Source organism: Protopterus annectens, chromosome 1.part1 (assembly GCF_019279795.1).
Source record: "Protopterus annectens isolate FY-2018-M chromosome 1.part1, PAN1.0, whole genome shotgun sequence".
NCBI lineage: Eukaryota > Metazoa > Chordata > Ceratodontiformes > Protopteridae > Protopterus > Protopterus annectens.
This window is the reverse complement of record NC_056726.1, coordinates 2,115,703-2,143,475: the sequence shown is the minus strand read 5'-3', so window position 1 is coordinate 2,143,475 and position 27,773 is coordinate 2,115,703. Positions and strand designations below refer to the sequence as shown.

Genomic DNA, 27,773 nt, shown 5'->3' with positions numbered 1-27,773 from the left:
TTCTTTGTTGTGCTTTCTAACTTCCGGTTCAGGCGGGAAGGTGGCGCGTTGAAGCAGGAAGCAGAAAATCAACAACAGAGGTGAAAGATCATGTTTTTGAAGTAATGGAGATGTGTGAGGCTGTTAATCAAACAGCATATAGTTCGGATATGGTGAATAATGAGTCGGAGGTAGAGCGGTGTGGAGAAAAAGGAGAAGGAGAGTTAGCTAAGAGGCAAAAAGAATGAGTTGAGTTTAATGCTATGGATTCGGAAGATTTAGTTCAACAAAATCTGTTTTTAACAGATTCTACAACACCTGAATATGTTCTTACAACCCTCCAGTCGGGAGGTTTCCAGTATGTCTACTTGAAATAATTAATTGTGCAGAGCAAACTGGAGAGCGAGAAGGCAGTATTGTGGGGAGAAATAATGGACAGAATTCAAGAAGTTGTTGAAGTAAGGAAGGAAGATAAGAAATCATACGCACAAATGGTGAGAGAAGGTGGAAGAAGAGAAGGCAAAAGTGGGTGAGGATAAGTAGTAACATGGAATAGGAACTGGACAGGTATGAAATATTGGGACAGCATCATTTCACCACTAGGTATTGAACCCATAGAGGTAAGCGCTTTTATTTGTATTAAAAAATACACTTTTTGTGACTTTTTTTTTGAGGAGGCACAGTATATGGAGAAATTTTTTGAACAGAGAAACTAGAGAGAGTATTTATACAATTTTGAACTGAAGCTGAAGGAGGCGATTTAAAAGGAGATTGGAATGTAGTGTTTTAAAAATACAAAATTATAAAATAATGCATCTGCTGAGTATAATTAATGTGTCATAACAGAATAATTTTTAATACATATGTCTAAACACTTACCAATATAGCTTTTATTTTTATCTTCATTAATTTTGTTTCAGAAAATAATTAAAACTGCCACAAAATGTTCTACAACACTGAAATGCCTTCTTTTTATTTATCACTTGCAAAATAACATCATCTGCAAATAAAGCTAACATTTCTTGATTACCATACTACTAGTATCCTTGGATTTGTGAGTCTCTTATTTTCTTTGCCATTGGCTTTAAATGTACAGCAAATAACAAGGGGAAAAGAGGGACACACACTGTCTGGTTCCTCTGTTGAAACACAACCTGCTGGAAAGGAATCCTTTTACCTTAATTTTTTCCTCTGACTCTTCACATATTCTCTTATTTAACCCTATTATTCTATCAAGTAATGCAAATACTTCCATTGCCCTTCTCATAAAATCCCAACTGACTGTATCAAATGCTTTCTCTACATATCAAGATTCATGAACAACAGTGGTATTTTCTTACATTATTGTTCCCTCTGCATCATCATTGTTCTATTAATATTGTCAAGTATCTGCCTTCCACCACAAAACCACATTAATCCATATCTGTCAATACTGACTACACCTTGGTCATTTTCTCAATTTTATAAGAGTGGTTTGAAATTGAAATTGGTCTATATAAAGCTATAGTTGAAGGCGCTCTATACCCTCTCTTTTTTTCTGATTCTGATTATTATTTTTTTTTGATATAGGTTCCCTAAATTTTGCAACAACCCTTTCTACTTTCTGTTGCATAAGTTGTAGTACTAAAAGTTTTTGTGCTGTAGAGTTATCAAAACTAGTTGTTTAGCAGCGTTTCTTAATTTATGCATGCCAAGTACTCCCTTATTTTCCCTTTAGCAGACTGCATTTGCTGCCCTTGTTTTGTGAGATTTCTTATTCTGCAGTACTTTAACCTTTGTCAAGCCTTCTAAATAATTCCTATTACTTATTTCACGTATATTTCTTTTTTACTTCTACCGTGTTTTATACATTTTCATTTAATCCCACTCACTAGTTTTCCCTTCTAAAAAAGTGTGTGTGTGTGTGTGTGTGTGTGTGTGTGTGTGTGTGTGTGTGTGTGTGTGTGTGTAGATATACATATATATGTATGTATGTATATTTACAGACACACACACACACACACACACACCCTAATAACATTCAAATAATTTTCACTGTCCTTTCTTTAAATTTCACTCTGTTTAAAATGGATAACCATGAAAGTGCCAGTGTCTAATCTTTACTAATTCTTTACCATGCATCTTTTTATCTTGGTTTTTATTGGTGCATGATCTGAAATAGTTATCAGATAAATGTCAGCGCTTTCAATGAAATGCACATGCCCCTGTGAAATATTTCTATGCAGTCTAGTCTAGTTTCTGTACATTGGGAAATAATATGCAAGTTCTCTCCGAATTTTTCCATCTTCTGTACTGAATATTTTTATATATTTCTTTAGAAATCCACCTTCTTTTGTTATCTCTTCTAGATCTCCCTGATATATCTTCACTTTTGCAAATCAAGTTCCAGTCCCCACCATGAATCATTCATGCTAAAAGCTGTTTATTTCTCCCAAAAGTTTCTTAATCTCCATAGTAGCAGTTTTTGTTGGAGTATAAATTCATGCTGGCGTAATCCTTCTCTTCCTTTGCAAATAGCTCCTTACTGCCACAAATGCACTATTATTCTTTTTTTCTCTTCTATCACTATTGGAGCTCTCTGGCAATCAGTGATACTCCCATTTTCATTTTTCCCTCGTACGCTTCTATTCCTCCCAAATGTTATACATGACCATTCTTTTGAATGTGTACATTTGGCTTACATGCACTCACTAATGTTTGGCAGGTTGTTTCTTATCTCTTTTTGAACATATATCAAATTTTAAGATATTTTGCTTCATTGAAAACACTCGAACAAAAAATAAATAAATACATTTTTCAGAACCTTCATCCTGCTATAACTTAGAGTAAACACACAAATTATGTGCATTTTCAACAAATGAAGTTTACCCCTCAGATAAGTGGTATTCCCCAAATAGATGACTGCACCCACAGGCATTACCTAATCTAAAATTGTGGTTACCCTTGTTAAAGTGCATGTTGCTGCCTGTATTCCCACCTGTATCACGGTGGTACAGCGGTAGCGTTGTTATCTCACAGCAAGAGGTTCTCCCGTTCGATTCTCAGCTTGGCTTGGGAGTGCCTTCTGTGCGGAGTCTGCATGTCCTCACCGCGGTTGGGTAGCGTTCGAAAGACATGTGTGTGTAAACGGGCATGCCTTTGTTGAAGGTTGGACGTCGAGCTGGCACCTCTGCGTTTCGTAAAAAAAAAAAAATCTACTGCCAATCATTAGCGGACCGGAGTTCCGTTGTGGCAACCCCTTACCGGGAAAAAGCCGAAAGACAAACAACAACAACATCACATGACTGTGAACAACAGCTTCCATGCTTCCAGTCAACATTAAGTTTTAGCCCTAAGAAAAAGTGCACTGGCTCCTTTTAAATAAACAAACTAAATTGTGTACTGTTCTGTTAAACACTTTTAGGTATTAAGACTGCTGGGGAGTTTACTACTACTTATTCACTTCCCAAAGTTTCTGATATTATTTTTCATTGAACTGCTTGCCACCGTACTTTTAAATCTTACATTTCGGTCAGCAAAGAATGTTTAGAACTCTCAAAATGTATTGTTTGCATACGCAGACAACTAATCTCGAAGTACAAACAGTCAGCAGTGAGAGACCAATATCAAGTAGCAACTTTGCAGATACTTGAAAGAATCTGTTTAAATTTCACTCAAAATACAATGTACAAACTTCCTCTGACCAACTGCCTGTACCTGCTTGCCTCCCACTGAGAGCTTTGCAGATACAAGAAATGTTCCTTTGTCCACGCTGTTCATCATTTTGTCTTATTTTTCAAGCCTATTTGCTTAAAAAAATATTGTAGCTTAAATCAGTGACATTAATCTATATATCGACTATTGTAAAACAAAGGGAAAGTGTCTTAATTTTGCATGTAATATCAGTACACTTTTAAACTCCACCACCCAACCCCATATCACAACATAATATTAAACTTACTTCTGACCAGCCTTTCTTATCTTGTTACAGTGTAAAGGCAGTGTGTCTTACAACTAAGTAAGTGTTTATTTGCTTTTAATATAGCAATCGGTGATCAGTTTCTTCCCCTGCTCAAATTTTAAAATGCCCCTAACAGCACACAATACAGAACTGTTTCATAATATAAAGTGATATTTACATCATGGATTGTTATGCAAATAACAAAAAATGGTTTCTTAACAGTTGCTTCTTCATTCCCCTCAGTGTCATTCTAAATGTTTATGAGTTAAAGTGGGGTATATGCTTTACAGTTCACCAACAAGTTTAACAAAGACAACACAATTCCATTTTTTCTCAGACACTTTTTCTTGCAAAGCCCATTTCAAATGTCTATTCCCATATCCAGTAGGATTGCTGTTTTACAGTCTCCCATGTATTCATTAGTTTTGGTGTTGCTGGTCATCATCCTGATTATCTTCCATTTCCAAGCACCAGTTTCTGTTTCAAGTGTGAGGTACTCCTGAGTCTTCTAGTGAGTTCCTGTAGTTTTTCTGTCTCAGTTATTTTCCTTTGGAACATTGGAAAAGGTTTAACTAGTAAATTCTGTCTGTGGGCTTTGCTGTCAGAAGAATGAGAAGCAATCTTCTCTCTTGCTTTCGATCTCACTCTTTGCTAGATAAACTTAATTTCCTTTTTAGCCTGTTCTGCATTAAAAAGTCTTTGATCCTCCAGAAAAGAATATTGTGAAGACAGCTGGGTACAGCAGCTTGAATCTCACATCTGCCTCTTGATATTCCCTGATTGTTGTGGTAAACTTGGTTCTGCTGTTCCTAGAGTGCAGTGAATAATCATTTTCCACAAACAATCTGTTCCTAATTTTTAATACTTTTCCTTTCTGCCACAATTAGTTTTGTCAGCAGCAACGCTTGCTGCTGGTATGATTGCATTTCTACTAATAAAGGTCTGGCCTGCTTTCTCATGACCAGGTTTGGAGTATACACGTGATTTGCCCTTTCAATTAACAAGTCATGCAGTGGAACATCAGACCATTTGCATATTTGTAAGTTCATAAAATCAATACAGTGTTTTACTTCCAGTTTCTCTGGTACAGCAGAAACTCGTGTTTTCCTCATGTGCTTTGTCTTTTAACTTTACTAATTTTTAAACTGCTCTTTTCGAGAAGCATAATACTTAGTCAGGCTTCTTCTTTTCAGCCTCTGATTTTTGCAATTTTATCGGGTCATCTGAATCACTAAAGTTTCTATTTTCTAGCATTTTGTTATTTTAGTTTATAAATTTCTTCCTGGTTTCATTTATTTGTATTACCTCTGAGAGCATTTGAATTATATTCTCCTTTAAATTACTGGAAGCCATCTCTTGTATCAAAGCTGAAAGTTGAACTGCTTTTTGCTGAACGATTGTAGGATTCTTCCCAACTGGAGTTTTCTGGTTGATTTTCTCTGTTTCTCCAGAATTTTTGCTGTCATCCAGGCAATGGAATTACTAGCCAGTGACTGAAGTGTAGACAAACCGACAGTTTTATTGGATCTTCTTACAGTTTGCTTTCTTACTGGGAGAGCTCAAATCAACCTGTTGACCTATGCGCAGCCATCATGGAAGCCTGGTATTCTGCAGGTTTTTTCTTGCCTTCAGTACAGCTGAAAAGACTGGGGAATAAAAAGACCATTCCATAGTTTGGAAGAGGGATGAAAAAAAAGAGAGAGAAAAGCACACAACTTAGCAACAAGAATGGAAGGTGGTGGGTCTAAATTTTATTTTCTGGTAGACAACTGTCTGATGTTAATTTCATCAAGTTGGAGTTGACAGACTCCTGTTCTATTGTGTTGTGTGCAGGGCTCATCCTGATAGGGAATGAAGGACACTGTCCTGCTACAGTGGATATAAAAAGTGTACACGCCTATGTTAAAAATTCCAGGTTTTTGTGATATAACAATGAGACCACAATAAATCATTTTAAAATTTTTCCCACCTTTAATGTGACCTATAACCTGTAAAATTCAATTGAAAAACAAACAAATCTGTTGGAGGAAAAAAATATAAAAAATAAAAAACGTGCAATAAGCTGGCTGCACAAGTGTGCACACTCTTAAACTATACTTTGTTGAAGCACCTTTTGATTTAATTACAGCATTCAGTCTTCTTGGGTACACACCTGCCATCAATTAAAGAGACTATGATTAACCCCAAATACAGTTCAGCTGTCCTAGTAGGATTTTCCTGACATTTACTCAGTTGTCTGCTACAGCAAAAGCCATGGTTCGCAGAGAGCTTACAAAGCATCAAAGGGATCTCACTTTTGAAAGGTATCAGTCAAGAGAAGGGTACAAAAAAATTTCCACAGCATTGGATATACCATGGAACACAGTAAAGACAGGCATCAAAAAGTGGAGAAAATATGGGACAACAGTGGCGTTGCAAAGAACCTTTATGTCCCCCCAAAATTAACGAAAAGACATGACGAAAACTGGTCAGGGAGGCTGCCAAGAGACCTACAGCAACACCAAAGGAGCTACAGGAATTTTTGACAAGTACTGGTTGTGTATTACTTGTGACAACAATCTCCCGTATTCTCCATATGTCTGGACTGTGGGGTAGGGTTACAAGACAGAAGTCTATTCTTACACAGAAAAACATCCAGGCCCGGCTAAAATTTGCGGAATAATACATCATGTCTCCCAAAAGCATGTGGGAAAATGTTTTATGGTCTGATGAGACCAAGGTTGAACTTTTTGGCCACAATTCCAAAAGGTACGTTTGGCGCAAAAACAACACTTCACATTACCAAAAGAACACCATCCCCACAGTGAAACATGGTGATGGCAGTATCATGCTTTGGAGTTTCTTTTCTTCAGCTGGAACTGGGGTTTTAGTCAAGGTGGAGGGAATTATGAACAGTTCCAAATACCAGTCACTTTTGGCCCAAAACCTTCAGGCGTCTTCTAGAAAGCTGAAGATGAAGAGGAATTTCACCTTTCAACATGACAATGACCCCAAGCATACATCCAAATCAACAAAAGAAGGGCTTCACCAGAAGAAAATTAGTTTTGGAATGGCCCAGCCAGAACCCAGACCTAAATCCAATAGAAAATACGTGGGGGGACCTGAAGAGGGCTGTGCACAAGAGATGCCCTCGCAATCTGACAGATTAGGAGCGCCTTTGCAAGGAAGAGTGGGCAAATATTGCCAAGTCAAGATGGACTCCTACCCAAGAAGACTGAATGCTGTAATTAAATCAGCAGGTACTTCAACAAAGTATTATTTTAAGGGTGTGCCCACTTATGCAACCAGTTATTGTACATTTTTTTATTTTTTATATTTTTCCCCTAACAGATTTGTTTGTTTTTCAATTGAATTGTACAGGTTATAGGTCACATTAAAAATGAAAATGTTTTGTAATCATTTATTGTGGTGTCATTTTTTTATATCACAAAACCCTGGCATTTTAATAGGGATGTGTACACTTCTACTGTATATAGGGTGCCAACAGTATACCATATGCACACAAACTACAAGACATGCTATGAGAGGCATGAGACCTTTTGTACATAGATCGCAGCATGTGGTGTAAGCATAGAACTGGCAGAAAGCAGGCAGTAGTAACATGCCCATTACAGCTGTCATTACAACACAGGCCTTAAATGGTAACAGCATATTAGTAAAGAAGTCTGTGGCTCCATTTGAGGGAATGGTGACAGTGCTGTGACTCTGTAAAATGGTAAGGACAGTCTTGCATGCACTCACACTGACTGACTTGTGTAACCCATTGTGTGGACATCTTCCTTTAAGACCAAGAGAATGGAAGCAGCTGGAGAAGTTCACTGCAGTAGATACAGGGATGCAACTACTGGCCCCATGCGAATACAAGGCATGCATAACCTTGTGAAAAGAAAAACAGGCATTGCTTTCTGGGACCAAGTGGGGTAGGGAGTAGTGCTGGGCATCAGTGCTCCTGGCAGCCACGATAAGACACTGTTACATGTGCATAGCAAGGTCGTCAGTATGAAACTGAATGTCAGGACCAAGGCACAGGATATTGCCAGATACGAGTCCACCACAAGATGTGGGCCATCAGCATAGAGGAATCAAGATTGAGGAATTCCTGGTAGTACTATCTGGGGTAAGTTGGAGAACCAAATTACTTGTCAGTGGCTTGGAAATGGGAGCCAGGTTGGTGACGAATGCCTGGATGACTATAGGGAATGCACCAGGTTAAAACTAGCATACTTCATTACTGTTGTGCAGTGATCCACTAACGTGAATGGATTAGTCAACAGAACACATTTGCATATCTGTTTTCCAGGTACATTGTGGTGACAACCACAGCAACGTGTACCACAGGGTATGTATGTGTTGATGCATATAATCATCATGTAGTAGTTTGTGTGCCACTTTATGGGAGTGACACATGACTAGTCGCTGTCACAGGTATGTTATCTTTGTGCTGGTAGAGAGTTTTGCACAACATGCCAGTACATACCAGATGTCAGAGTATTACCTGTGTCTGATAATGGCATTGTGTGCAACTCAACTTTTCAGAAAAGGGCGAGAATCTGCTAACATAAAACAACTTTTCCTCTTCATGATTGATCTGTACACTATGGCCGCTCCTCATAAAACTCCCTCTGTCATGAACACCCAAAACCCTTCGTTCTGTCCTTTCTAATAAAGCCACACAATACCCCGTGGATGTTAACCTCTCCCTGACTTTCAAAAATTCCTCTGGAATCAGATTTTTATCATGCGTATTATTGAAAATATGTCTATACTCCCCATATGGGAGTTAAATCTCAGAAGTGCATCTTTCTGTCCTTACTAACATACAATTTTAAATCCCAAAATTGTATGAATTCTGTATGACAATTAAATGTGAATGATAAATTTATTGTCAATTTTAATACTTTGTATCCAACAGGTTTGAATTTAGAAGTACATTTCAGTGTGTAATTTTTGCTTGGGAAGTGTTTTGGGAACAGTAATGGAAATGTGTTTTTGACTTTGTTCCTTTGTTCAAAAGGGACGTTTTCACTTTAATATGAACACGGTTTGATTGTGGTGTTAATTGATATACTACTATTTAAGGAAGGTTTTTTTCTGGTGTGTAATTTATCCCATGAAGGCATAAGCCGAGGTACCAGGAGACACCAGTAAAGGATTTTATGCAACTCTAAGAGGCTTCTTTGTTTTTTTAGTTGTCCCACTTTCCTTTTAGCCTTCTAAATGCTTGGCCATTTATGGGGACATGGACAGAGACTATCCACTGTTACCCCATAGAAGGACTTGGTATGGTTCTTGTACATGCTTCCAAAATGCTGTTTCCTCCTTCCTTTGGATAAGATGCCTCCAGTCCTGATACTGCAGGGCCACACAATCCACCCATCCAACACTTACAACGTGGAAGCTCCACTACGATACTGAGGGATGTGATCTCTAACTCTCCCCAAGCTCCTAGCTGTGTATTTGTGTCTATCATATCCACCTCCCTTAACCCATAGACCTGTGGTGACATTGCTGCATTCTTTCACTGTGGTGCATCTGACCTGAGCAAATGGTGATGACTATGGCCTGCATACATTTTAGTTTATGTAGGAATAGTAATGTCTTATGCACAGTGTGGCCCGTTACTGTGCTGTGTATCTTGGCTGTGCTAATGCCTGCATTATTTTATTCTTTTTTGACCATGTCATGGTCCGTAACTGTGAGCCAGATCTCCCGTTATTGCCAGTGTCACTACATATTACACTTGGCTGTGCCTCACATGGGTACTGCTTCAGTTAGTTTGTCTGACAGCTCCTCATCTGACGTTTCCTCCACTGTTGCCACAGGTTTGTTTGACGGTACTGTTATGTTTCCATGTTGTAGCACCATGTTATGTGTCATGGCAAGTACAACAACTGCAGGTCTCTGGTTCATATTGCACTGCACCAGCAGATGTATTCATGCAGAGGAGCCGAACCTTCATAGTTCAGAATGCACACATGAGATGATTTTTGTCTTGAGACAGTGTGCTGTTGTAAGCCATATCTACCATAGACATGAGTTTGTAGGTGGAAATCCTCATCCACAGTTCCAGGGCATATCCTGCATCACCTGCAAAACAAAATAGCATAATTAAGAATGGCCTGCTGTCTATATCCAGGGAACTGCATATTGAGGACTCTGGGGCTTGCAGTGTGTGTACGTACCATTTTAGATAACCTTGTGGAAATTCACTCTGCTCAAAATGCTGTTATAGTTTGCTTGTTTTCTACTTGTGGGAATCATGGTAACTATGTGAATGGCACACAGACACATTGTATATAATACCTTGTGAATTCTGTACCATCTGGCCGTTGAAGGAATGGAAGGCCTTCTGGTTTATATACTGAACATGATGTGGAACAGGTAAAACCTTGATGATGATGTGTTTGCAGTAAGTGGACCCCAGGACACTAGGCAAATGGGCTATGTTGTGGAATGCCAGTGTTGTGCTGCTTCTTTCTTTTGACTGCAAATATTCTGTTAAACATGCTGCAGCATCTCATCAAAAAACTGGTGTAGTATTCCTGAAGCTGACACCAGCAAATCTCCTATCATGTCCTGTCAGAAACTGAAAAGTTTCAGTCCCAGTGATGGTTAATGCTACATAAACTGTAGTGTCTACTGGAATAGGCATTGCATGCACCTCTCTTTGTTAGAGTGGCACATATCTACTAATAACCAACTCCCATGTGGTGTTTCTGTCCGTATGGTGGTAGTTGACAGTGTTCTGGTGGTTGAGGTTATAGCATGGTAGCCATTGGTAAACCTGTCTGTGACGCAGAGGATAATGACCTGTAACATTTATTTTAAGCAGTTTTAAGTAATTTGAAAAATGATCATGTTAGCAAGGATTGTTTATTTATCTTTGTAAATGTTACCTGACCTTTGTCTTCCACTCTGTCTCTGTCTCTCTCTCTCTCTCATTTTTAACCTTCTCTAGTTTGCTGTCTGTTACTGTTGTAGGTTGATGTACTTAAAGGAGGTTATCGGTGCTTCATCATGTTTTCATTTTGGTACTTTACAAGTAGTTGTTGATTCACATATAAGAAGCTTTGGAAATTTGTGTTTTAAGTGTACAAAGCCTTAATGTCATATTATTTTTATTTTTTGGGGGGTTTAGAACTCGATGACTGCCCTCATTGTAGCAGTCCGAGGTGGTTATACTGAAGTAGTAAAGGAATTGCTGAAGAGGAACCCAAATGTGAATTTGACTGACAAAGATGGGAACACTGCACTGACAATCGCTGCGAAAGAAGGTCATACTGAGATAGTGCAAGATCTGCTAGATGCAGGAACTTACGTGAACATTCCTGATCGGGTTTGTACATCTGCACTTTAAAAGAGTATATGACAGAATGTTTCCATGTGTAACAAAAATTTCAAATTGTTTTAGTGAATTTATGTTTATGGAAGTAGAATATGTCTGAAGACTGTAGAGCTCTTTGATGGCACTTTGCTGTTATTGTTTGGTACTTGTCCTCTAAAGGTTAAGTAATAAATATATTGAAATATTTTCCTAGATAGACACTTTGCAAGTAATGCAAGACCTCTAATGAAACCACCGACTTAAGTAAAATCGGTCTTTAATAATTCACCAAACTAATTAACAAAAAAGTGCCATAAAAATACCATAACTGGTCATCCTTGCCCTGGTCTATCAGAATGTCCAGTGGTGGACCACGGTATTTCTTCACAATACAGGTAACATCATATGCCTCCCATTTTGTTTGGGCTGGGCCAGATATCCACTAAATGCTTTTTTCCCCATCGACACTGGACTGTAATGCAGATTGGAGCAAATGCTGAAACAGACTTGTATTTCCAGTGTTCCTTAATGCGCAGATTAATGCTCCATGATCACCCATTGAATGACCAAAGATGGATGCGGTCTCTGAATCAGCAGGAAAGTTTGCATTTATCAGACGTGGCAACTCTTCAGCGACATAAGAATACATCCGATAGTTTGTTCTCCTCAGAGGTATCTACATAAAAACCCAGCACCGGTACCAAAGCCCCAGCTATCATCTTCTCCTTCAATATTGCAGCCACAATGGCTACTGTTTGGTGCCACTACGATGATTCCATGTTCAGATGATGCTTGTTGGAAGCCTGCTTTAGTTATGAAGTTCTAAGTACATGTTAAACCTGACAGCCAGTACAGAACAGGACATTTCCCAACTTCTACCTTTGGGGGCAGGTAGATAGCAAATCTCATTTTGCACTTCATCTCATTGCTGTCATGTTCAAACACCTTCTGAAATCCCTCAAAACATTTGTTGCTTGAAATTTCAGTCAAGGCCATGTCTGAAAACTGCCTAAGCTACTGGCTGCAATATGCACTGAAAGCATGACACCTAATCTTCTACAGACAACTGCAAGAATAGAATTTGCTGTATCAGCAACGCCCCCTTAACTTCCTTGCATACACCCTGGAAAAAAGAATCCGGTTGGTGGTTTCATTAGTGGTCTGCATTGCATACAAAGTGTCCATCGAAGAGATTGCTTTTGGAGGCGTGGTTGGCGCCATTGACACTTGGTTTCACTTTGTATGTTGGAATATTTTCTGTGTGGAGAAATGATAAAAACTTCTACTCAGGGTGAATATCTCATTGAAAGATTCATTAAATGTAAATGATACGCCTAGCCTGTGGATACATGTGTCCTTTTTCATTTAACATAAAACCAAAGTATTAACCATTGGAATGGATTAGCTATTTATATTGAAAAAAACACAAATTTTGTGTACATGTGGACCAGTAAAGGACACTTAAAAACATATCTTGTTGCCCTTCATCTGTAAGACTTAACCGAGCAATTAAGCTCTGTGTTTCTAACTAGATTTCTTTTGCAGCTTCACAGACCTCATTGAGAAGTACTCTTAGGCTCTGATTGACACAGCATTACATAACACATTTTTTTCCTTTCTAAGTGAAATTGCTTGACTTTTTAGGTTCACTTTTTTCCATTTTATGGAGGTTTCAGAATTTGAGTTCATCCTAAATTAATAGACCCAGAGACTCCCCATACTTTGGAACAGACTGCCCATACATGTCAAGCAGAGCACCTCCTTGGCCCTCTTCAAAAGGAACCTTGACGATTGGATGGGAGATAGGAAATTCACCCCGGGGATCACTTCAGTCGCCCTGCTAGACAGGGGTCCAGGGAAGTAAATGTTGTGGGAAGAAATATCCAGAGAATCGTTATGGCTAGGCTTGTAAAGGCCCTAGGGCCGATAGCCTAGTACCAACCTGTGAACTTATAATAGCATTTTGCTCCCATGCTACTGGTCTGGTTGTCATTTTGATTAGTACTTTTAATAGTTTTCTAACTGTTTACTGTTTTGAGTAGTTGTGGCGTGTTATCAGAATTTGCATTTATTAGAGTTTCAGATTTGCAGTTGTGACTGTTTAAAGTTATTTTTGTTTTGGTGTGTTCTATTTTGGTGACTGTAGACAGGAATAAAGCTTTTTTGTTTTGGTGTATTCTACAGCTGCATGTGTACTGTTCCCCTTCAGGACACACACACACACACTTTTTGTGGTATACAGTAACCACCAACAAGAAATTAATAATAAACCACCAAAGGTCACATGAATCTCCATAAATTGTAATATTCCAAAATAAACGATAAAAAAACTCTAATGCCTCGGCTATAACAGCCTTCAAGGAGACCAACAGTAACAACAATCAGTGGTGATGAATGTTGTGAGGTAAAAATCATTGATAGTACATCCCTTATGGGAATTTTTACTTCCCAAACATTAAAAGGGCAAAATGTGGACTGGTAGTTTCAAACACTGGACCTCAGAAGTGCATTTCTAAGTGTTACTGCGGTGGTGTAGTTTGACTGTCATTATATAACAGACTGACAGACTGTGACAGGGCTTTTAATTACTTAAATTTGTAAGGGAGAGGTGGCTGTCACTACCTCATTAACACACACAGTTTGTCATAATACTCCTTATAAATAGAACTAATAGCATGAGCTGTTACTTTGTCTGATTAAAAAAAGAAAAGAAAAAAGGGCCGCAGCATAGTCATTTGGTTTATGGCAGACTGTGTAGCTCCCTTTGCAGTACAGTATAAAAAACAGTGATTATGGAGAACATCAGACTTTGCATAATAATGTCACTTGGTATTCTGGACCCATAGCTCTGCAAGATCCAGTGTTCTAATTAATTGGCAGCTGCCCAACATAAAAAAGTATACTAAATATCTGTCTATGCTAAAGCAATATGGAACAAACTAGGTGGAATCCATCAAGGCCGTAGTTATATCTCTGGTGTCATCCTTGTAAAAACCTTAGGATCTTTGTACTTTCCACCCAGGCTTATTCCATTAGTAAGTAACACAGATTATAACACCCTCATTGTAAACTCAAGAATAAAATCATACTCTGTCATAAATATATAATTCACCCTAGACATTACCAGTGAAAACTATGATGCAGTAAATCATACTCTTAAGCAGACTGGGATGCTGTCCTCATTGATTCCAATAAATCTGCTCAAAACGTGTGGTATTAGCTGCTTCATGCTTGAACATTATTGGGCAAGACATAAACATGCACGTGAATTCAACAAAATCTTGTTTAGTAGAGTAACAAATTTAGTGTAGTATGTAACAGAAAAAGAGGCCCTGTCAAGCTTACATAATCATTAAAACACGTTTATATTAACCAAAATATAGAAAGTACTGATCAAATCTCCCAGATCTAGCAAAAGACTGGGTGTTATCATTAATGCTGAAAGCAACAATTGGGTATTATTTAATTACATCAGAGCATTAAAAGGGAAATTTAAGAATGTAGTTTGCTATCATTAAACAGTGAAGTGATCACACAGGTGTACAGGGCATAGCAGTTGTACTTGCAGGAAAAAAAGTGTGGATTTCTGTCAAAATGCTGTAGAGACAAAGGGTGACATCCCTTGTATAATACTATGTGGCATAACCACTTTTACAAAAAAAAAAAGTTAAAATTTGAGCTTTCTGGGACCAAATAGAAGAGCTTGTGATTTACTTTATAAAAACAAGGAAAACTTAACTAAATCTTTATCATTCACTTTAAACTAAATGCCATCATATGGACCTGTTTGTGATCTGTGAAAACAGATTGCAGTAGTACCAAGTCAGAAATGGAAAGGGTGACATCTTTCTCAGTCTTAAATCCATCAGCCTGAGTCTCATAATAGGTCTTAACCAGAATGACACAAAGTATGGATTTGCCTATTATGAGGGGGTGCTGAAAAATTCTAAGCTCAACCAAGAAGGGAATGATGTGGAGCCATGAAACTTACAAGTTATTCAACATATTCTCCCTGAACTTTAACACACTTAGTTCATCGTGTCTGAAGTTTCTGTAATCCTGCCAAAAAAAAAGTCTGAAGTCCAGTCACTGAAATCCTGCTCTGCTGCTGCACTCACCTCCGAATTGCTCAAAAATTGCCCCCTTTTCAAACTCTTTTTAAGGTTTGGAAACCGGAAATATTCAGATGGAGCAAGATCTGGGGAGTAGGGTGGATGGGTTGATGCACTCATATCCCAGTTTCATCAAAACATCCATCATTTTGCCAGCCTTGTGAACAGGTACATTGTCTTGCAAATAGAGAACTCCTTGCCACAGCTTCCCTCTCCTTTTTTTCTTTCAATGCACCCTTTAATTAGCACAGCAAGTTACGGTAGTATTTTGCATTAACTGTTTGACCCCTTGGAAGATAGTCCGTCATTGTAATACCTTCCTGATCCCAAAACACTGTGGCTGTGACCTTTTTTGCTCACTTTTGGGTCTTGAACTTCTTTGGCCTTGGTGAACCTGAGTGCTGCCATTGCATAGACTGTTGTTTTTTTCTCAGGATCATAGTGGTGTAGCTGTGTTTTATCAACAGTAACTAGTCATTCCAAAAAGTTGGCACCAGCTCAACAAAAATGCCGCAAAAACAAATTGGAAGTTTCCACTTGACGTATTTTCTCATCAGCTTTCAAACATTTGGGCACCCACTTGGCTGATAGCGTCTGTATACCCAACTGCTCATAGATTATAAACCTACCATGTTCCCTGGACATCTGCAATGTCTCAGTAATTGTTTTAGCCAATGTTCCCAATCTGCCAGAAGCAGGTCATGGACATGGTCAGCAGTTTTAGGAGCTGACACCGTTGAGGCCTCCCAGACCTTGCTGCATCTTTGGTCTCGAAATCTCCATGCTGAAAGTTTTCACACCATTTCTTCACAGTTGAGTAAGAGGGCATTTGTCACTCAATGTTTGCATCATGCATTCATGGATTTCTTTTCAAGTTTTCTTTTGCAGGAATACGAAATTCATGACGGCTCAGAGTTCCACACTTGAAAATTCCACATTTTTCATTGACATGGTTCAATCAGTGATCTGAAACAATATCAAGACATAGCGTTACAATTCTGCAGATTGCATGTTACAAGATGAAATAACCCTCTTTTCAACTACAGAGGCAAAATAATGCTCAGAATTTAGAAAGTTGGTTGGGCTTAGAACTTTTCAGCACCCCTCATAAATATGGAGCAGTATAGCTGTAATACTGCGGTGGTGGTGCTGCGGTAGCATTGTCGCCTCACAGTATGACGTTGTCCTGTTCGATTCTCAGTTAGAGCGTCTTCTGTGTGGAGACATGCGTGAATGGGCGTACCTTCGTTGAAGGTTGTGCATCAGGGCCGGCAACTCGGCATGTGAAAATCTACTTCCAATCATTAGCGGACCAGAGTTCCGCTGTGGCAACCCCTAACCGGGAAAAAGCCGAAAGACACAACATAGCTGTAAGAAAGGGTCTTGCATTTCGAATCTTGTTTCTTTGAAGAAACAACAGCAGGATTTGATGAAAGATAGTCAGTGCATTCTGCTTATCTTGTAGCAACACGAAACCTGGCAAAAAGGACATAAATTATAATTGAAAATGGTAAATATCAAACCCAATCATCAGCATCATTAAAGATCTTGGATGGTATTAGTCAATTTTTATCACTGTTTATTTACCGAAATTAAAAAAAGCAGTGCAACTTGGCTACAAGGCGTAGAGGGATGGATCCGTGATCATCATCTTAGACACTGTAGTACCAGTTGGATGGGTGACATTGAGTGGCTTGTGTCAGCTTACTTATCTAGGGGAACGGGAGTTGGGGACTTGCCCAGGGCACACCTCTGTAGTTGCACCACTGCTTGAGACCAGGGTCATGCAGTCATGGTGTGTTCGGGGGGGGGGGGGGGGTGATCATGTAGAACGCTACCACCTGGATATGCAGTTGCAAAGCACGCCAACAACATAATTTATGCACACCCCTTTTGTAGTGTCATGTGTACTTAATGTAATCACTATACGGGGATGGGTTATGAAAATTCATGAAGCAAGCTATTTCTGACTGCAGCAATCATGTGCTTTGTGCTTCAAGGCTTACCTTTGTCATTTCACTATAAATATGACAAAGCTAAAGTTTTTGTTGTAGTGTTCTTGTATGAGAGTGTCATTTATGCATGCCCCTGTTGCCAAAGTTATTTAGAGCATTTTTTTTTAATTATCCTTGGTTGAGTTCCCTTAGGAAATAGTGTATGTTATTGGGTTGTAGCATGCCATATTTTAAATATTACTGTATTTTATTTGAAAAAGTTAACAGAACAACATGCATTTTTCTAAACAATCCTAGATCTTTGAAACGGTAATGTATGGCATTATTGATTACAGTAATCCTCAGTAATTTACCAGAAAATTAAATGTTTTATTAGGGATTTTGCCCCCCCCCCCAAAAAAAAAAAAAAGTTGAGAAGCATGTTCTGAAGTTTTTTCTTTGTGTACTTGCTCAACCTCAGCACTTCTGCTGAGAAAACAACACAACCAATATCCCTGAAGTGAAAAAACGTTAAAGTATTCTGGCATTTATGTTAATTTCTTATTATGTAGTAGTTACCCTGTGACATTGCTTAGTGTCATTTCTTATTATGAGATTGTTATCAAAATTTAAGGTGCTGCCTCAGGAATCTGAGCTAAACAGTACAACTTTTGTTTGTATATATCCACCAACATTTCAGCTGAATGAGAGTTTTTCTCTTGTGGATGTTCATTAGGTAATGGGGTTAATGAGTGCTCATAAGCAATTACTTCTACACCCACATGTGCAAATCAATTACTTTAAGAAAGCGATCTGCCAGTCATGTTTAATTTATACACAAGGTAATTGATGTCAGTCATGTTAGAAGCAGCCAAGCCTGCATGCACTTATACCAAGTTCTTGAGGGCTTTGGTTGAGGCAACACATGGAGACACGGATAGTTAAACCATAGCTATTAACTGAAAAGGGACAAATCTCAACAGAAACAGGGACAAATCCAGAAGTAATCAGGGACACTTTTTAAAATGTCAGTTCTGTTAACTTAAGAACGTTGACAGAATAAGAGAATATTAATTAGTATACATTTTCTGAAGTAAAAGAAGTCTATAACCCTCACTATTATGATTTTTTTAAGTGTAACTCACTACCATTTCTCCAAATGTCAGTAGTTGTAGGAGGGATTAAGAGGGACAGAGCTAACATTTGAATCAAAATCAGGGACATCCCTGAAAATGAGTGACAGTTGAGAGGTATGAAAACTGTGAGCTCTTCAGCACAATTTCCCCTTGGCGTCAGTAGTCATGCAGGGGACAGTGAAATGTGGGTAGCACATAAAAAAAATGATAGATGAATGGATGACTGCTTCAAGGCTGACTCTCTACCTGCAGAAGTATATCACCCAATGGGAAAGGAGCATTCCATGTAGATATTGAGGGCTGATGGTTGACAGGCATAAGGGGACAAAAAAATACAAATAACCGTATTCTGTAACCCATCTAATTCTGGAGTGCATGCTTAGTCATTGCCTGCACAGTGTTGATTATTGTTCCACTTCATACCACACTGTTTAATAATGGTGTGTTTTTTATGATTTGACCCTTTATTTTGTAATCATTTGTTCTTTTCACAAATGTCATGATGCTACCGTACTTACATACATTTTATATATATATATATATATATATATATATATATATATATGTATATGTATGTATGTATATGGTTCCACTTGAAATGGTCGAATTACCATATGATTGAACCACAGAATGTCGAGACCAGAACGTCGGATAGTCCAAATATCGAAAATCCACATGCTTGAGAGACACATAATCGAAAACAGAACATAGACACCCAGAGCATCGCATCTAAGACTGGAAACACTGCAAACTGTGAAACACCACATAAAAACAGTACTCAGACATCATATCATGAAATAGCAAACGGCGGAGAACACAAACTTCCCTTACGTCCTACAATGTAGTGATAAACACAGTCAGACCCTCAAAGTCCCGATACAAAGTGAATCATTCCCATCACAATGCATATTCTGTGAAATAACATAATTACGTGCACTCCAAACCAAACAAAAACTATGTTAATCCCAACAAGCAAAACAGCATAATATACTCTAACAGCAAACATTAGTGTAGCATTTCAGTGAACAATATTTACAGTGATGTGAGATCAAAACTTCAGCAAACTTGCAATAGCCTTCAAAAAGCTGATGGTATCATAACTTGTCCTACTTTCTAAAACCCTCTCAAACTGACTTTCACGTAACACAAGTTTCCTTCATTTAGGCGACGGTGGACATCTGGCTGCCATGCGAACACATAGCTCTTCAGTCCTATTCTGTTCCTTAGCCAATGTTGACATCAAAGCAACTAAGTCAGTAGCACGAGCTCCCAACATACACTTAAGTCGGTGATGCCATCCTTCTATACTGTTTTGTGTATGCGGCAAACATTGCACATTCAGCTGGAAAACATTCCAAAACTCTTTAGGGAACAACGGTGGAATAACAAATGCTGCACTTCTAGTAGAAAATTTACGAGGTTTGCCTAATAAGTTCCAATCAGTGAAGTATGTTATCAATGGTTGCCCCTCTTCAGACAAAGACTGCTTTAGTACATTAAATGCAGGAATCACCTAGTCCTCTGGTAAAAATGACAATGCTATTAAGCACTTCACTGCAGTTTGAAAATGTTGACATTTGTTATATAATGTTGCTAAGCCAAGATGTTGCAGTTTGTGCCATATATTTTGACTGAAGTGGAACAGACAACCCTTAGGTACAATCCCATTCAAATTCAATCTCAAACTTTTAATAGCGGCAATTTCAGTGTCTCACAACACAAATTTAACACTACTTACAAAGTTGTTTTCAGCCGTCATGGATAACACACAATACCACATAACATTATAGCTTTTTAAAGACGACTTGCTCATTGAGCAGTATAACAAAGGTACTATCCGTGTGTAACACCCATACTTCACAAATCCATGTAAGCCGTACAACTGACGGCAAATCACTCCTCTATAAAATGAAGTACCATCCATCAGCCATATTGTACACCTGCTCAAATCATACAGATTATTAATAGTAGTAATTACCGACACAGTCATGTCAGTAGACCTATCTATTACACGTTTACTCAGAAACGTTCCATCTTTCAAAGGAAATTCAGACACATCCACATTTTCCAACGTTGTTGTTCTGGTAATTGACCCCCCAGACTGCTTCCTACAAAGCCTACCTACTTACTGCAGTAAAGCTTTTCTGTTAGGTAAGTTGGATACAGTCTCTAAACTGCTGGAAGACATCACATTATCAACTACTAAACATGGAGTGTCACGAGACAAAGTAGCCTTTTGCTTTAGCTCAGCACACATTATGTACCTCTGCACTTCAGACGGATCACCAGTATGGCTATGTGCAGTACTTTTACACAGTTTCTCACCATCAGACATGGAGAACGTTATACAACATCCTTTACACTTACTGCCTAGTTTCTGTTTACAACACCAGTACCTTTTAGCATTCAAAGTCCGCTCTAAGTTGTATGTATCCATCGATAATTAGTATATCCTCACCCTTTTGTGACTTAGTTAACGGGTAGAGGTTTCCTACTACTCCAGGGCAGAAGTTTGTGTTGTCTGCCATGTTTGAAAGATCGGATCCGTCTGTTACAGCGACAGCAACTGTTAAATATTGTACCACGTTGTGAATGACTATTAAATATTGTACCACGTTGTGAATGAGGACGATAGCGGGACGTTCAACACTCTAGTCAGTTTTCTGCTGTGGATTCGATGATCTGCTACTCGATGTTATCAGTTTACGATATTTAGCCTGTACAACATTCTGGTTTCGACGTTCTGTGGTTCGATCATATGGTAATTCGACCATTTCAAGTGGAACCATATATGTGTATATATATATATATATATATATATATATATATATATGTGTGTGTGTGTGTGTGTGGTTTCCTGCATTTTACTGAACAAAAGTTTGTCCTGCAATCGCAGGGGTGTGACTTAATGTTGATGGTACTGATAGCTGAATGGTGAATATGTCGATAGTATGGAATGTTGATAGAGGTAAGTGGGGGGGGGGGTGAGATTTTGTGTGTGTGTGTGTATGTGAGAGAGTTAGGGTTGGGGAGAAGTGAAGGATGGGTATTGTGTGTTTGTGTGAGGATTTGTTTTTTAAAGTAAGGACAAGAGTTAAGTTGGGGATAGATGTAGTGTTTGTGTGTCTGAGTCCTGTCTTTTGTATTGACAGTGTTGCTTGTAGGTTTTATTGAAGTTAAGGTGTAGGGTTAGTGTTAGGGGAAGTGTCAGCATGAGGGTTAGTGTTCTGTGATACACAACCGACCAATGTATGCAGCTCAGTTTGCAATCATTGTTTATATTTTATCTAGGACCCATTTCCAGCTTTTCTTTTTTATTCAGAAAAAACATTTCATTGAATGAAGAAAGAGATCCAATGTTTATTTTTGTCCAATTCAGCTATGGATTCTCTGATCCAAGTTTGCCCCTTGAAGGTATTATATTTATAAATAGCTCCAGGTATGTATAATAACTCCCAGTGAAAGCGAGCTCCAGAATGCTTGACAGAGGAAATGGCAGGATTATGGGAGACTGGCAGTAATGATTGCTTAAAGACGGAATGCCAAAGTTGACCTGGTCATTGGAACCCTTTATGTGGTAATTTAGCTGGGGGCAGGTGGGAGAGATGCTGAACCAGATAAAAATCAGACATGTATCAATCATTATGGTAAGTTTACGACTTTTGTATCCTGTTTTCTATTTTCGACTGATTCAGCTATGCGCCAGATTCCCAAGCATATCAATCAAAGGAGGGACATTCCTGAGAATGGTGGCACCAAAGCAGGAAAGTGATCTAGATTGTTGATCCAGCTTGTAATGAGATACAAATGTATGAACTGTTGACCAAGTAGTTGCTGCACAGATATCATCAATAGGTAATCTACAGGCAGACTGTAGAAGTGACCACTGCCTATGTGGAATGAGCCTTTCGGTTTAGATTGTAGAGACAAGCCCTATTTATTGTACACAAAAGAAATGCAGTCAGGTGACCATTTGGATAGTGTAACTTTGGCCACTGCTATGTGTAATTTAGGTTTATAGAATGCCATGAGCAATTGATCTGACTTTTTGAAAGGTTTAGTTCTGTGGAGGTAAAACCTAATTTGATGATGAACATCCAGCATATGCAACATGTATTCACCTTTGAATGTCCTGAAAAAAAGACTTATAGATTTATTGACTGATTTGGATTAGCTATGGATGCTACCTTAGGAAGGAAGCATGCATTCATCCTTAGAAAATCCCTGTCTTTGTGTGAAAACAAATAGGATGTTTTGCAGGAAAGTGCCTGTATCTCTGAAATCCTTTTGGCTGATGTAACTGACACCAGAAAAAAAATCATTTTCCAAGTGAGATTTTAAGTCTACTGATGCTGCTAGCTCAAAATGGGGGCTGAGTCAATGCTTGCAACATGATGGTAATATCACACAGGGGAGCTGGATCTCCGATGGTTGGGCCAACGAAGAAAGGTTCCTTTCAGGAAAGCTGTAGAAATTCTCAAAGATGCTATAGAGCTGTCCATATGGCCTGTATGGAAGCTAGAGATGGCTGCCATGTATACTTTGATAGTTGAGTAATTGGACCCATTGTAAAAAAAACTTATGATGAGAATTCTAAAATGGAAGGAATGAAAGATGAAAATGGATGTAAACCCCTGGATGCTCCCCAGATGAAAAGTCTCTTGCATTTGCTGGGGTATGTTTTCAAAGGTGTCCACTTTTGGGACGCTGATAGGACTTGGATCAGTCACAGAAGAAAGCCTGGCATCTCTGATTAATGTTAGAACTCGAGAAACCAAATGGGCCACTTCATGGCTTTCCAGTCTGGAGGAGGTAGTCTGGCCAGGTGTGTTAATAAATCTGGATGGTGATCCAGCTTCCATGGAGGATGCAGTAGGAGAGGCCACAGGAACGGAAACTCATGTTTGATGAGGCCAGAAAGGGGCAGTGCATATTCCTGCTTTCTGTATGAACTTCCTCATTAAAGATAAAGGGAGGAGTATAGAAGAGATCTGAGTGACAACTGTGGACTAGATCATCCCCTTGGTGACAGTCCCTGCAAGGGATCAGGGCAACGTAACTGCTGCATTTGTTGTTTAGGTAGGATGAGAACAGGTCACAGCAAGGTTGGCCCCAGCAAATGAAAATCAAAGTTGTCACTGCTGGATTGAGGGATCAGTCATGCGGCATCAAAATAAATATTTTCAACTTGTCTGCCAAAACTCTGGATGACCCCATGATATGCAATGCTATTAATAAGCAGTGTGAAGACATCAACCATTGCTAGACTTTTATGGCTTTTTGGCATAAGGGATAGGAGCGGGTTCCTCCCTGTCTGTTGATGTACCAGACTGCAGATATATTGTCTGATTGCACTTGGATCACACTATGGGAAGAGCATTCTGAAAAGCCTGTTGTGCTAGGAGGACCACTCTCATCTCCAGAACCCAAATGTGACGGCTGACCTTTGTATGTGACCAAGTGCCCTGGACTGTCTTCCCTTCGAATGTCCCCTCCCACCCTAGAAGGGAAGCATCCATCATCACTACTGCCAGAAGGGAGTCCGTAAGGAATGGATCCTGTCTACCAAAGAAAGAGACAATCTGAAGTAGGGACTTCATTTGTCAGCAACCTGTGGGTCTTGGATCCGATATCGGATCCGAGCCGGCAACTTGTAACATACCTTGGAATGTGTGTTGCCTGCAAACTTGAGTATGCCTTATTTTGGTGTGAAGTTGGTGAAATTTTTGGAACATTGTACCACTAAATTCGACTGAAGGACCCTCATGTAAAATATCAGCCATGCTTTTGTGGAAAGGGAGTTGAACTTGAGTTGCCATGAAGTAGAGGGAAAGCACCCTATAAGTTTGTAAGTAGGTGAGCCTGGAAGCTTGTGCCCAGGTGGCATCAGATAAAACTGTATCTGTTGGGATGATGCAAGCTGGCCTTTGGTCCAGTTGACTGTTATGCCTAGATCTTTCATCAGTCAGAGCAGAAGATCCTGATGGTGCGATAATAGGTTGTTGGCTGCAGTGGTCAGGAGCCAATCAGCAATGTATGGGAAAGCCTGCATCCCTAGTAGCTGCAGATGTATTGCCATAATTTTGCTGAAAACCTTGGGGGCTGTGGTGAGACTGAACAGCAAAGCTGTGAACTGATAATGACTGACTCATAGATGGAAATGAAGAAGTCTCCTTGAACAGTTGTATATCATCACATGATGGTATGCATCCTTGAGATCTATGGAGCACATCCAGTTGTTCTTCCTCAGTAGAGGCAAAATGAGCTGAAGTTTGACCATCCGCAATTGTCTGCTTGACATACTGATTCAAATGCCTCAGGTCCAGGATTCGTCTGAGGTCCCCTGTTTTTCTTGGGTACTAAAAAGAACATTAGGTAGACTCCAGATTCTAGCTGGTGTTCTAGGACCAGATGGAGATCTTGTTTTCCTAGCAATTTTGAGCCTTATTCTGCTGTGAGTTCCCACAGACTGGGATGAACATTGGGTACTTCATAATTTTTGACAGTGGGTGGTAAAATTTTATAGAATAACCTCTGGAAATTGTTTAGCACCCTAGAATCAGTGGCTATGTTTTGCCAGGTTGTGGGTGGAGAGATAAGTGCACCCCCCACTGCCTCCAGAGTGCAGCAGTTGGACTACCCTTCAGGAGCGCTGAGAGGGCTTTTTGGTAAATGGTCTTTGAAAACCCTGGTTATATGGTCTGCTTCTGCCTGTTGGTTGATGTCCATTATTTTTACCCCCTCCTCTGCTGCAAAGGGTCTGTTGCCAGGAGTTTCCTGGTAAAAATTTTGTGACTTTCTGAACCACATCTTCTTCCCAACCTGCTGATTCCTGGAGGAAGGACCTCTGGGATATGGAGAGGCAAATGCCTTCCACAGAGAGACTGTCATCATCCTGTTGACTTCTGGTCAATGTTTTTTTTACTATAGTTCCAAAAGGTATGGACCCATCAAAAGGGACATTGATGAAAGACATCTTGAAGCTTTCTGCAAAGTCACATAGGTGCATCCAAGCATGCTGACGAATGGTAATGCTAGTACCTAACTGCCCTTGCCGTGCTATCAGCTGCATTGGAAAGCAGTCACATGGCTATGAGTACCCAAGAGACACTTGGAAATCACCTTGGTCAAGTCTGTCTGAAATCTGGTGACATGCTAAACAATTCAGTGCTCTGAGTGTGAGAGTCACTGAAGCATAGGCTCATTTCCCAAAATGGTTCTTGGCCCTAGGCTTTGTATTAGGGGATGGACAGAGGAACTTTCTACAGACAATTTCTTCCTTGTGGCTGTCACTACAGCCATCATGTCCACTGGTGGACCTCTGCTCCAATGTTTCATGTCTGTGGGCACTGATTGAATCCTGTTGAAGTTTTTAGTGATAAACTCCACCACATCATTGTCCTAAGCCATAAAATCAGTGAGTGAGTCAATAGGCAGTACCACCCAAAGATGAGCTAGAATCAAGGGCTTCCAGAACCATAGACTTGTCTGGAGAAAGACCATCTGTGGACCATCCCCTTCTCCGTTTCATCAATTCAAGGTTCTCGCCAAAAGTGATATCCTCAGAAGGGAAGCTTTTGCCTTCATCAGTATCTGTGTCATCATTTACGGACTCTGGGAAAGAAGAGCTTCTATTTACACATCTGTTTTCTTTGGACCATCTGTGGGGGGAGGATCAGAGGGTTCAGAATCAAACTTTGGGAGCTTATATAACAAGTTGCCTGGGAAGCATGTAGAAATGACTGTCCCTGTCTGACAGAAGGATGAGAAGCAGAAGCGGATTCCAGTTGGGATTCAGATGGAGCCGACTTGGGTGAAAGTGCCTTTTCGCTGAGCATCAGAAGGAGCTATAAGGAACATCTTGAAGGCCGAGGATGCCATTGGCTCTGCTGGAACCCTTCTTTCCTCAGACAGAAATTAAGACTTGGAACCGAGGGGCCTCGACCCTGAGGCAGATTTTGGCACCAAGCTATCTGGTGCCAAAGCACTTGAGGGGAAGAGACCACTCTGAAAACTTCCAAATCAAACCATCCCCTGGTGCAGCAAAGCCAAAACTTCTGCACTGAAACTTTTCCAGGTCTGAAGATGCTACCAAAGATGCATAAAAAACTATCTTAAACCCCCAGGGAGACCAATAGTGTTGGGTAGGAGCTCTTTAACAGAACCCCTTTCGGTCTTTTTGACTAAATATTTGAAGCCTTTATTGGTGCATGTACATTCACAAATAAAGGATACAACCCAATTCTTGAACATTATTAAGGAGATACAAATTGAATCTGGTTAGCTGCTATGTATGCTGGATGTGGCAGCTTTATACACCAATATTCCACATTGGGCTGGTTTGGCAGCCCTGGATTATTGGCTTACCCAGACTGCTATATATAGCCTTGGATTTAATACTTTTTTATTGTGTTTGATTGAGCATGTGCTTACTAAAAATATTTTTTATTTTGATGATTCTTATTTACAGTTAAAGGTACTGTGATGGGAGCTTCTTTTGCTCCCATCTATGCTGATTTGTTCATGGGATACATAGAGGAGCAGCTTATTTATGATAGTAGAGACAATATTTTTCTTGAAGCCATGGATATTTGACGATGTTAACTTGATGATTGTTGGCTCATTTGGCGTTCTGATGCGACTTATCTGCAAGAATTTGTTCAATATCTCAGTGAGAACAAATGGGGTATTAATTTCACCATTAATTACAATGCTCAGACTATAACCTTCTTAGATGTTCAGGTAACCATGTTGGAGGATGGCACATTGCAAAGTTCAGTGTATAGAAAATATCCTAAATTTAATAGTCTCTTACATGCTAATAGTTGCCATTCTGAACATATGGTTGAAAATATTCCACAGTCTCAGTTTTTGAGACTCAAAAGGATATATTCAGTGAATGAAGATTTTGAACAACAAGCACAAGATATGATGCTTAGGTTTCAAAATAGGGGTTACCGGATGGGCAAGTTTACACAAGCTCCGACTTCGGTACGAAGCATACATAGAGAGCAATCACTACAATATCGGACTCAACAAAAAAGATAGATCACCAATCTGATTTTCTATGGATTATGGGAGGAATAGCAGATTTTTTCAAAGAATTATACATAGACATTGAGATGGATTATGTATGGAAGACAGACTTCAAGATTTTTTATCTGCCAAATGTAGTTCTTCCTTCCAGGTGGGGTAAAACAGTGGGGGGTTGGTTCAACCACTATAAAAAAAATGTTGTATGGAATCCACTGCACACATTCAAGTCAGGTTGGATGGTAGTACACTTATGGGATCTTACCCTTGTGGACATTGCAGTTTTTGTAAATTTATTCCCAAACAGTGCTCTTT

General features: G+C 39.4%; 1 protein-coding gene across 3 annotated transcripts in view; it reads left to right on the top strand.

Moving 5' to 3' along the window:
- Positions 1–27,773, top strand: part of KIDINS220 (kinase D interacting substrate 220) — a 2,951,961-nt gene that overhangs the window by 1,222,708 nt on the left and 1,701,480 nt on the right. For all 3 annotated transcript variants that reach the window (XM_044073258.1, XM_044073248.1, XM_044073241.1), the window contains exon 8: positions 11,058–11,255. In XM_044073258.1, coding sequence (XP_043929193.1) covers positions 11,058–11,255 — 198 coding nt within the window. The remainder of the gene's footprint in view (positions 1–11,057; positions 11,256–27,773) is intronic.